Source organism: Rousettus aegyptiacus, unplaced genomic scaffold (assembly GCF_014176215.1).
Source record: "Rousettus aegyptiacus isolate mRouAeg1 unplaced genomic scaffold, mRouAeg1.p scaffold_m13_p_6, whole genome shotgun sequence".
Classification (NCBI taxonomy): Eukaryota; Metazoa; Chordata; class Mammalia; order Chiroptera; family Pteropodidae; genus Rousettus; species Rousettus aegyptiacus.
In genome coordinates, this window is record NW_023416309.1 from 14,915,737 (window position 1) to 14,927,795 (window position 12,059).

The window sequence follows — 12,059 nt, forward strand, 5'->3', positions numbered from 1 at the left end:
GATGAATGGGTGGGTGAGTGGATAGAGGGATAAATAATAGATAGAGGAGGAAATGGGAAGAAGGAAGACAAAAAGAAGGAAGTAGGTGGGTAGATGTAGATATGGATAAGTGAATAAATAAAAGGATTAACAAATGATGGCCGGCTGAATGGATGAATGATGGATGGATGGGTAGATGAATAAAAGGACTGACATGGTTGGCGGGCCACCTGTACCCCATTGTGCCTACACAGATTATCCTCATATCTTCCAGATACAGTCCATGCAGTGACAGAGGTCTTGGTTGGAGGCCATCCATGTGTGACCAGGCCCCTACCTACCCATGGTGAAGACCTGGCCCACATCCTCGGAGTCGTTGGCAAAGGCCCGGAAGTAGTGGATGGCCAGGATGCTATAGAAGACCAGACTATTATTGCCGATGTCTGCGTCCAGAGCCAGCACCTGGATCAACTCTGAGCCCATCTTGGCGTCAGTGGCCACTCCTAAAGGAATAGGCAGGTGGGTGGGTGTAAGTGGTAGGGCAGGGGCCACCCCACACCCTGTGCCCAGGCTCCAGTCCCTGCACCTGCAGTGTACTCAGCCTTGGTGAAGCGCGGTGGCTGGTCGTTGATGTCTTCTAGCACTACGCGCACCTCCTGCAGGGTGAGGTCAGTGACCAGGTCCAGGTCTGGTAAAGGTCCACGGGGAGGTGTCCAGCTGCGATTGCTTGAGGCCTTGACGATGAAGGAGAAGACAGCTTCACGTTCCCGGTCCAGGTCCCGCAGCACCAGTAGACGTCCGTCGGGCTGAAGATGGAAGTTCTTCTCTTCGTTCCCAGCTGAAGGTGGGACCATGACACAGGGTGAGGGGGCAGGGTCAAGGTGGGGCATATTGGGGTCATCTCCAGCCTTAGCATAGGTAGGGCACTAGCCTCATCAGGACCCACCTGCAATGAAGTAGTACACGATGGCGTTGGGGCCCTCGTCTGCATCCACAGCGCCTGTCACATTGCCCACGAGGGTGCCATGTGGTGAGTGCTCGGGTACTGTCAGCAACTGGTACTGGGGGCTGCCTTTCTGCAGGGGGGAGGGGTATGTCATCACAGGAGGCCCAAGGGAGGCCCGTTTTCAGCTCCTGCCAGAGGGCCCTAGGCAGGGCTTTTGTGAATGCTGAGGGAGTTGACTGCACACACCTCGTGGGGTGAGCAGAAAGGCTGTGACCTCAAGGGAGCAAAGCCTGAGCCTCGGAGCTCCCAGCTCTGCCCTAAGGGATGTTACTCAGTGACATCCTCCATGAGGACAGGGCTGGGCTTGGCGTGTTCTCTGAAGTTCCCTAGCACATGAATGGATGTTTGAACAAGGGGGTCACATTCTCTTATATGCATGTGAGATGTGCACACCCATGCATTCTCCAGGGAACATCACGTCCCATGTGCACATGAGAAGGAAAAACCAAGTCAGTGAGTCTGAGTCCATGCAAGGGGCTCAGCCCCAGCTCAAAGTAGAGCTGATTTCCAGGCTTCCTGTGTACATTGTATAAAATTAGAATGTCAGCTCCAGAAGTCAGGCATTTTTTGTCTGCTGTGTAGTGCTTTGCAATAGTAGCTGCCCAATACATATTTGTCCTGTGAAGTGTGTGTAGGTTTCTGTGTGCAACTACGCGTGTATATTGTAAAGGGGAGTATGTGCACATGTGCCCTTGCAGGCTGGGAGTCTCTCTCTGTGTGGGTGTGACCGGCGCAAGGGATGGGTGAGAGCTCACTGGAGGCCTCACGAAGAGGGGCTCGTTGTCGTCGATGTCGTCCAGGGCCACCTGCAGCGGCTGCATGGTCTCATATGGCACTGGCTGGCCCAGGTCGCTGGCCACCAGGATGAGCTGGAGGTGGAGGAGCAGTCAGAGGATGAAACAGAGGGCCCCAGGCGGGCACTCCCCAAGAGCCAGGTCACCACTCTTAAAGACATTCTAGGTGGGGAGGTGGCGGCCCTGCGCCCAGAGGAAAGCTCCTCTTGGCCCCGCCCCTTGAGCCGGGCCCCGCCCCCTTACGCTGTACACCGCCTGCTTCTCACGGTCCAGGCGCTGCGCGGTCTGGATAAGGCCGCTGATTGGGTCAATGGTGAAGTACTCCCAGTCCCGATTGCCCGTGGTCTTCAGGAAGCTGTAGCGCACCGCCCCATTGAGGCCCTCATCCTTGTCTGTGGCATAGACCTCGTACACGTTGGAGCGCAGCGGGATCTCCTGCGGGGAGGGGGTGGGGGCAAGAGAGGGAGGCTCCTGGGACGTCTGATGGAGCTCTCATTCTTTCTCCTCCTGTAGCATAATGTCCCCGCCACATTTTAGCATTCTTAGGAGATGTCTGCCTGCCTGGCTGGACTCTCCTGGAGTCTGAGCACCTGCTAAAACATCCCCTCGCCCCACTCCTAGCCAAGGCTGCTGCCCGAATGATGGTCTAGCCTGGGGACCACCATGCCTAAACTCTCTCAGGTGACTGCCCTTCCGGGGCTACCCTTATCTCTCTGACCCATTGTATGCTAAGTTTTAGAAGACAGAAGGGGTATTCAAAAGCTGAGGCCACAACCATCCTCTGTTTCTAGGTGTGTCTTGTTTTCTGCTACCCCAAACAGTCCTAGGTACCCTCAAACAACACCATCCACCACCCAATGGGATACTTGAAAATGAGGGACAGGCGGGAAGGGTGACATGGTAGATTCAGGCTAGACACCTGAGTTCTAGTCTGTTATTAATTCGCTTTGTGACCTAGGCATGCCACTTCACTTCTCTGAGGCCCAGTTTCCTGAATCCCTTGAGTTACGTGTAACATATCAAAAAATCTGATTGATGTCACACATTGACCCATGATAAAGCTGCAAGGGCGCAAGGAAAAGAACAAATTTCTTTGCTTTTAGTTGAACAATTACCAGCTCAGCACAGTTTCACTGTTTATCTCATTGATCGTGACAATCAGAAACTCTGAATGGCAGTTATAGCTAGTTAATAGAAAGCCAGATGACAAACAGGTTATTATCTAACAAATGCTAGGTGCTGGGAGACATAAATCTTTCAAAAAATGGAGCTCTTGAAGAGAAAAAGTTAGTAAATGGGACCTTTGGTGTAGAAAAGAACTAGATTATTATGAATTTATATCCTTCCTCATTCAACAAAGGATTTGAAGCAGTTTACAAGAAAGTATAAATTATAATAAGAGTAAACAAGTTAAAAAAATCAGGGTAAATAAATGTGTGGCAGGAAAATGGGAACTGAAGGATAGGAGGTAAGGTGTGTATGCTAAGACACTGCAGGGCCACTCGAGATGGACTGGCCATTCTGAGATCCCTAATGGGCAAAGCAAAGAGGACTGATCATTACAGTAGGCACAGGTAAAAGCAAATCACAATGTAAAAACAGTGTTTCCTAGAGCTCGGCCCTGGCAGCAATGTCTCCCATGGGACCTCAAAGAGGAGATAAGAATGACAACACGGACTTAATTCTGACATTTGGAGACCTGGAGACATGGTGAAGTTTGGGGAGCAAAGAACAAATGGGAGATACCCTGATTGTACCACCAAGGAGCACTTTGGGCCTGACTGCTAAGAGGGAAGGAAAAGGTAGGAGAGAGAGGAGGACTTCTCCATCTTTACAAGGCAATTCAGAGCAAGGAATGAAAGGAAAATTGGAGCGGTTCCAGAAGCTCAGCCACTTCCCCTTGTTTCTTATTTTGATGCCCACCCTCAACTCCCAGGCTGTTTCCACTTTGATATGGGCAGGAACAACAGACAGACGGAAGGGGTATGTTTATTTTGAGACAGTAAGGGGGAAGTGGATTTCTGAGAGACTGTCCTTCTTGGCAGATATTTAAGAGCAAGAGATGGAGCATCTACTATTATTAGTCCCATTCTGCAGATGAAAAACCAGACTGAGAGAAGTTACTTGTTCAAGGTAATTTGGCTGGTAAGTGATAAAGTTAGATTTGAACATAAGACCTTTCGCTGACAAGGCCCATATTACTAACCACTGTTCAGTAATGCCCTGTGTGGCACTGAGCAAGTCTGTTCCCTGCTCTGGCATCAGTTTCTCCACCTTCACAGTGGGGGCCCTTTCACTCTCCCAGGCATGACTGTAGGATGAGGAAGCGGTCTGGATATCGGAAGGGGGATGTGGTGGGCAGGAGGCTCCAGGAGACAGCAGTACCTCTCTGATGTGGAGGATGGTGCCATTGGGTGGGCGCACGAAGACGGGGCGGTTGTCATTGACATCGATGACCTCCACCAGGAGCATGGTTGTTCCCCAGAGTGGGGGCTCTCCGCCATCTGTGGCCACCACGGTCAGGTTGAACCTCTCGTAGGAATGCAGTGGTCGCTTTGTGGTCACCAGGCCTGAGTCCATGTCCACGTGGAAGGCCTCTGGCAGGAGGGCAGGGCATGGCTCTGGCTGAGACATCCTTCCCATGGCCACTTGTTCCTCCCACCCCATACCCTCCCAAGGCATCACTGGTGGAGGGCAGGCTACATACCCACGCCAGGGCCCTCAAGCGAGTAGGCCAGCTCCCCATTGGTGCCTTCATCTTGGTCGGTGGCCATCATGGTGATGACCGAGGTGCCTGCTGGCTCATTCTCATACACGCTTGTGCTGAATTGGGGCTTGGAGAACTGTGGCCGGCAGTCATTGACATCGAGCACCTGGATCACCACCTAGGGGGGAGGTTGAGGTCAAAGGTCAGGAACATATTGGGGGCTACTTCAGGTGACCTAGTCACAGACAAGTGAAAAGAGGTGGACAGTGCCCGCTGTTGGAGTTTGACCTCAAACATATTTAACCCCCCGAGCCTCAGTTTCCTTAGTTGTGAATTGGGGACAACACATCTCCTCTCAGGGGCTTGTGGGGTTCACCTGTAATGGTATCTGCTAGATGGTGACAGTATGTTTGTGGTGTCTGGCGTGAGGAAACACTCGCAGCTGGGACTGTGCTTAACAGGTCTCTATGTCTGGGCCCTGAAGCAGGAGGCCCTCCCGCGCACCTCCTGCGCTGCCCCTGGCTCCTGCCTTGAGCGGCCCCGTACAACTCATTCTAATTTCCGGACCTCAGTGCTGGATGGTGATTCCTCCGCCCTTGAATGCCCCCTCTTGACTGGGATTTGTGTCTGGCCTGGGACGTGGCTCTCTCCGTGGAGCCCACAGCCCAGGGCAGGAGGACTTTTTTTCCTCCTGGCTCCTGCGGCCCTGCCTGCCTGCATCCTCACCGGAGCTTTTCACAGAAGTGATTTTAAGAGCCCCTTTTGGTGCACAAAGCACTTTCTACTCCCCACCGCCCCATCCCCCTGGCTCACCACCGCCTTGGGAGGGAAGCAGCCTTATTCTGAAGTCAAACGCTGTGCTTTCCCCCACACAGCACATGGCTAGGTGACAAGGACAGGATTCAGATGTGTGCTCCCAGCCTCTTCCCCTTACCTGCTAAAAGGAATTTGCCCACCCAGCTTTTCACCTTCTCACCCAGGACAGTTTTTTTGGATACTTAGGTTATTGTAGGGAGAACTGGAAGAACTGAATGGAGAAGGACATGCCTGGATAGGGCGGAAAGAAGAAGGGATGATTAAAGTAAAGCCTCAAGGAATGAGACTTTGGACAGAAATGGGGTAGAGTGTAGAAGGTAGGGTACTGGCCTTAGAGTAACTGTGGACGCTAGAACTGACTGGGAATGGGGCTGTGAATTTGATCTCTTGTTAATGGTTTTTAAGAAATATAAATGAAGATAATTGCCTTATAATTATGTTTAGGTGCCAAACTATTTCTTTCAGTGGGACACGATGGAGACGCTGGGCCGTGTGGAGCCCCAGGCTTTATTTGGGTTATATCCAGGTATGTTTAGCTGCCTTAGCAGGGGTTTGGCACAAGGGATTTCTGCTAGAGTCCCCAAATCCCTAAGCCACAGCCACTGTGACTTACCCAGCTAAGCTCTTGCCTTCTTCCTGCTGTCATATCTCTGAGGGGACCAGGTGATTCTGCTCCTGCTTTGCAGCAGTCATTCTCTAAAGGCTTTGCTTGCTGCCTCTACATCCCCAGTCGCCCGGTGTCCCTGGCCCAGGCTGGCACCCCTCACCTGCACTGAATTCTCTCGACGGTTGCTGGCTATATCCCCGGGGTTGTCTTTGGCCAAGGCAGTCAGGATATAGTGGTCCTTCTTCTCCCGGTCCAGAGAAGACAGCACATAGATGTCACCCTAGTAGGGGGAGGTGGAGCCAGGTCTTTCATCAATTCAGCATTTATTTATTGAGCATCTACTATGTGCCAAATACTGTTCTGGGCTCTGGAGATACAGCACTGAACAGAAGAGACAATGGCCCTTGCCCCGATGGAGCTCTTATTCTAGTGGCTCTGGCACTCACTATCCCGGTCCACCTAGAGATGGGATGAATGGCCCAGGCTGGAGCACACTACCTGGTTGAGTACATGGTAGTATTCCATAAATATATGCTGTTCATAGTGCCAGGCCAGGAGCATGTCGGATTGTTTACACCTAGCAGGAAGTGAGCACACTGCTGAGAGGGCAGAATGCAGGGGGATATCGGCACGGGGAGGCAGTAGGAGGGAAAGTCCAGTTCTAGCTCAGCAACTGGGGAAGGCCCTACCTGACCAACCACCCCAGGCCACAGGGCTCTCTACTGAAACAGCAGCTTTGAGCCAATTTGCAGACATTAGAAATCATTGCCCACCTTTTCTTGAGTTTCTGCCCTCCCTCAAGTCTGAGACTCATGGAGGCTTGGAAGATGTACTGAGTATAGGGCCACAGAGGTGTCAACTTTCTGCAGAGTTGCCTATGTCTCCCTTGACAGTTTCAAAAAGCAGTCATACGAACTTGAATCAAGTTTTTGAGTCTTTTGGGAATGCATCTCAGAAGTTTTTCCCCACAAAGGGCTAGCTCCAAAAGACTTTGGCTACTTCCTTCCATGTCTGCTGGGACAGAAAGGCCACAGTCTGCAGGATGTCTGGGACTCTGAGAACAAGCCTTGCTGACTTGACTAAAACCTGAGGCTATGGATGTCCAGGTGGCAGGACCCAGAAACAGAGGGATGACTATACTACTTTTGGTGGCTTCTCAGCCTATGATCCTGGGCCCTCCCCAGACCCACACACCTCATTGCCTGCTTACCGTAGTGGGGTTGATGGAAAACTTGCCCTCTCCATCCCCAAGGCTGTACTCAATGAGGGCAAAGTTGCCCGAGTCAGCATCAGTAGCAGTGACTGTCAGGATAACTGTGCCCACAGGCACATCCTCAAAGACAGCTTCCTAAGGCCCAGTGGGCAGGGAGAGAAAGAGTGGGCCAACATCAGTCCTGGAGTCTATGGCCCTGCCCTAGGAACTCACTGATACAGACAACCCAGGGCATCAAGCTGCTCATAGGATGGTTACTCCCATGAGGCTTAGAGGCTTGCAGAGTGGTAACAGAAGATGCCCGAAGACCCCAAAGAATGGGCACATGTCCTAGACCCAACTTATTGGCCTGGCCACCCACCTGATAGGAAGGCTGGCCAAAGATGGGGTTGTTGTCATTGATGTCCACAATCTCCAGGTAAACGGGGATCTCAGCTGCCCGGGGTGGGGACCCATTGTCTGAGGCCCTCACGGTGAAGTTGAGCCAGTGCACTTCTTCATAGTCCACTGTCCGGTTGGCAATAACCTTCCCTAAGACACAGAGGTACCCAGTGCCATTTTGGCTATTCCTCACTTATGGAAGCTCTCCAAAGTATAAAGAGAAGGATCTGGAGCTCTGAGGGGCAGATGTGGTCCCTTGAAGGAGGAGGATGCCCAGGCAGCACAGCCCAATGGCATCCAGTTATTCTCCTTACTGGAGGGTAGAGAGCAGCTGGCATCCAGCTGTTCTTCCTGGAGGGGTGACAAAGCTTTGTACAAGACAAAGGGATGAACATCAACATGCCCAGGACCCCCTCTGAGACACTTCCTGTTGGCCTTCTTGCTCCCTAACTGATACTAATACGGTCGGCCCTTTGTATGTGCAGGTTTTAATCCTCTGTTAGCTGAATCTGCAGATGTGGAACTGTGGATATGGACAGAGGGTCAACTATGGAACTTGAGCATCTTTGAATTTGGGTATCCACAGGGGGTCCTGGAACCAATCCCCTATGGATACTGAGGGATGACTCTTGTGGAAGCTGGGGTGGTAGAGATGGTGGTGGAGTATTCCAGGTTTCCAGCAGACCTCAAAGGGGCTTCCATCCCAATCTAGGACCAGGTACTCTGTCCTTTCCTCTAGTTTGGACATCTGCTAGTGACTGGAACATTGGCCATGTTGGCTTTGGCCTAGCTCACTGAGGGCCATGGTATGGCCTCAACTGGAGGGTGAGAAGTGGGATGTAGTCCCTCTTGGAGGCTAAGCAGGCACACATATGTCCCCCAACCCTCCTCAGGCAGATTTTCTACCTACCTGCTGAGGAGTCTTCCAGCTGCACATAGCCTGGGGGCACTAGATCCAGCAGGGTATAGGTGATCAGCCCATTGAGACCCTTATCAGGGTCCACGGCTGCCACAGCGATGAGCGTGGTGCCTGGGGTCGCCCCCTCCAGGACCCGCTCTGTGTAGTAGGTGATCCCAAAGGGCTTGAACTGGGGCGTGTTGTCATTGACATCCAGGATGTTGACTGTCAGCTTGGCTGGGGTGGAGGCAGAGGGTGAGGGTGATGTGAGGGGCACCAATATGGCTGGGCCGGCCTTCCTAAGACTCAGCCACACCCAGAGAAGATGGCAGCATCTCACAGCCCTCCTGGGATCCCTGAAGCATGACCCAACCCTTGAGTGGCACGTGATCCTTTCCTCTGGTCCGGCAGCTCTCTTTCAGAGGCAAAGGGGCTTGGGTTCTACCAGCTGTCTAGGTAACCTTGGTAAAGCCCCTGGCCCTTACTATACCTCAGTTTCCTAACCTGCCCAATGAGATAAGACTAAGATGATCTTTAAGACCCTTTCGACGATTCAGCCTTCTGTCTCCCGTCTGAGTTGTTCCCTTTATATAACCGGCCTTGGCCCTTTGCTCTCTAAGTGTAGGACATATAGAAGATGACCAAGTCTGCCCTTCCTGAAAACAGTCCTCTGGACTATAAAGGTAACAGATGATGTCTGCCAGGCATATCTCCTCACCCCAGCAAGTTGTCCTTGCCTCATGGCAGAGGCCACTTGAGGCCACCCATCCCTACATCGCTCTCCCTGCTCCCCACTCTTCTCACACAAAATCCATGCCTCTAGCAGCTCCTTGCAGCCCATGCCTCAGGCTGCAGTCAGGGCAGTCTGTGCCAGCCCGTGGAAGGCAGCATCCAGCTCCTCCTCCCTGCTGCAGTGCCTGTGCACCCCAATGTGGCATCTCTGGCTTCATACCAGCTTTCCTTATGCCTTCATTCCTCTAAACTGACCCTGTGGCTTCCTATTAGATCTGAGGTTCCTGTCTCACACCCCAGGCACATGTTCGTTACCAGTTCTGATAATGAATTCTGACCTGTAATCCCTTCTTTTCTCAGTTCTCAATCAGCCTCTACCAAGCCTCCTTCCCACTCTAAGCCTCGAGTTTCATGAACACACAAAATTTGGGCTTCTGGATACTCCACTGCTGAGCTCAGCCCAACAACTGGGACATACGTCCACCTTGGGCCTCACTGTAGCGGTCACCTTCTATGTCCCTCTTTCCTCCCTGGGGCCGGGCCTGTGCCTGTTCCTGGCCTGCCCTCCTGCCCTGACCAGCCCTGAGTAACAAATGGGAGATGCCTGTGTGGGAACCTTACCATTTGGCACGCTGACAGAGCGCTCTGGTAGGTCACTAGCATTGTCAATCACCGAGAGAGTGACCTCATAGGTGGCAACGAGCTCCCGGTTCAGGGGGGACTTCACCATTACAGACCCTGTAGACCAGACCAGATCAGGTTCAGCCCCAGGGGAACCCCCTAAATTCTGGGCCTCCCAGGGGTGTTCCTGGCCAATCCTCCTAAGTTCCACCAAAGGCAATGGTCCCCCATGGACATGAGATTTGGTTTCAACTTTGGCTGGGACGAGACCACAGTCACCTGCAAGCTGGGGTACATCAATCTGCCCCTCACTCATTGCTTACTAGCTGGTAACTTTGGGCAAATGATTTAACTTCACTACACCTCTATTTCCTCATTCGTAAAATGGGGATAATTACAGTACCTACTATATAAGCGTTTTTGAGGATAATAACAATTGAATGAGTGTAAAGAGCTTAGAGCAGTGCTTGGTAATAGAGAGTGCTATGTAATTGGTTGTTTAAAAAATGCTTGTATTCCATGACAATGTGAATCTACTGAACACTACTGAACTGTGAATGTGAAGATGGTTAAGACGGTAAATTCTGTTATGTGTGTGCGTGTGTGTTTTTTATCACAATTTAAAGTGCTTGTATTCTAGGGAGATCCAGTATAAATGAAGGTCAAGGCCACTAAAACTCTGGAGGGGGTTCCCTGGAGGGGATAGTGGTGGATCGGGCTGGATAGTCAGGATTACTCCCTTGTCTCTAGTGAGTGGGGCACGATGTGGCTGATGGTGGCAAAGTAACACAATCCTACATTAGTACCAGCAAAGAGTTGTTTCCTTCCCTCCTACCCACTGCCCCTCAGAACCTCTGCCGGTTCCCAGTCACAGAGGAACCCTCCAGAGACTTAGGGTTAAGCTAGACAGATCTAGTTTGGCTGATCTCAGGGATGCTCTGTTGGGACCGCTCTGCTTCCTGACTGATGGAGGGCCTGGTGGCTCCTCCTTCCATCAGCCTCATCCCAGGGTGAAACTTCCTTTACTTCCAGCTCCTTCTCAGGCCTTGAGGTCTCTGGCATTCCCTTCCCCTTGGCAGATCCCCCTGCTGGGTGTCTGTCCTCCTCGGGTCCCCAGCCATGGGGTGGTCACTTACCCTGGGGCGCTGCCTCCTCCTCCTCCTCCTCTTCCTACTCTCGCTCCCTGTCCCCGAGGCTGGGGAGCGAGGATGGGGAGAGGGTGGCTGCATTCAGTCTGCAAAGGCTGGGCCACGGCCTTGGCCTGGGCCCCACAGGATGGGAAGGGTGGTGGGGGTGCAGTGGGTATGGAAGGAGGCAATGGGGTGAATCAGAGAAGAGATGAGGTGGGAAGTGACAGAGAAACAGAGCTCAAACCTGTGGGCCTGCCAGCCGTGAGGAAGAGAGAAGAGGGTTAACATTAGTTAGTTCAGGGTGCAGAACGAATGGAGCAGAGCAGGGCGTGGGGTGGGGAGGGGCTGATACTCAGAGCTGGCCAGAGCAGGTGTTTTGGAAGGGAGGTTGTGAAGTGGAAGAGACAGAGGGGAAGGAAGCCAGGGTAACACGTGGAAGCCCAGTTCACAAGGAGAGGAAGGGGGAGGGAAGATGAGCAAAAAGGTGGGGAGAGTGTGAGGAAGAGGGGACAGAGAAGACACTGGGAAGAAAAATAGAGAGAAAGTGTCAGTTAGAGACAGGGAGGACAGAAAAGAGGAAAGTGGTAGAGACACCAGTACTACACAGCATAATGTTGGGCTAGGTGTGGAGCAACTCTCCGTGGTCCTGACCACCACTGCAATGAGATTTTGCTAACCTGGGACATGGCTTAACCTATCTGACTTCTAGTGCTAATGGTTTTCCTGTCTTCTTTTTCCCTTTGGGCCGCAGATGTAGATTGAGTTAATCATATTCTTTGCACACTGTGTTCATTGGCACCACTCTTGTTTTATGCACGTATCTACTCCTTTTTATTCCCATACTCCTTGCCCCTTCCCTTCTCGGAGATAATTATTATAATGTATTGAAGTGTATTTTTTTATTTGAACGTGTTTCTGAAAATCATTTATTGTTTCATGTGCATATATCTTATGTTTATGCAAATGGGACTGTGGTATATATATCCCATCCTATTTCTTACTCTCATTTTTAAGGTCTATCCATATTGCTCTTTGTGAGTCTAATCTGTTGCTTCTAACTGCTGCCTGGTATCCCATGATGCATACTCACAATGTTTTAGTTTCCAGCCTCCCGAGGATGGGTGCCCAAGTGGCCTCCAACTCCCACCACCAATAACATTGCAGGAAACATCCTC

The 12,059-nt window shown here is 51.8% G+C and overlaps 1 protein-coding gene across 5 annotated transcripts in view; it reads right to left on the bottom strand.

The window, feature by feature from the left end:
* Positions 1 to 12,059, bottom strand: part of CDH23 (cadherin related 23) — a 344,899-nt gene that overhangs the window by 6,327 nt on the left and 326,513 nt on the right. For 4 of the 5 annotated variants that reach the window (XM_016162284.2, XM_036223824.1, XM_016162287.2 and 1 more), the window contains 12 exons: positions 9,755 to 9,871; positions 8,414 to 8,638; positions 7,484 to 7,653; positions 7,120 to 7,257; positions 6,070 to 6,189; positions 4,487 to 4,664; positions 4,165 to 4,376; positions 2,023 to 2,214; positions 1,741 to 1,854; positions 926 to 1,055; positions 566 to 817; positions 321 to 482 (listed from right to left, as the gene is read on the bottom strand). In XM_016162284.2, the coding sequence (XP_016017770.2) occupies positions 321 to 482; positions 566 to 817; positions 926 to 1,055; positions 1,741 to 1,854; positions 2,023 to 2,214; positions 4,165 to 4,376; positions 4,487 to 4,664; positions 6,070 to 6,189; positions 7,120 to 7,257; positions 7,484 to 7,653; positions 8,414 to 8,638; positions 9,755 to 9,871 (2,010 nt within the window). Of the gene's footprint in view, positions 1 to 320; positions 483 to 565; positions 818 to 925; positions 1,056 to 1,740; positions 1,855 to 2,022; positions 2,215 to 4,164; positions 4,377 to 4,486; positions 4,665 to 6,069; positions 6,190 to 7,119; positions 7,258 to 7,483; positions 7,654 to 8,413; positions 8,639 to 9,754; positions 9,872 to 10,890; positions 11,179 to 12,059 lie in introns of those variants that run through there. The other variant, XM_016162290.2, reaches the window with a different exon arrangement.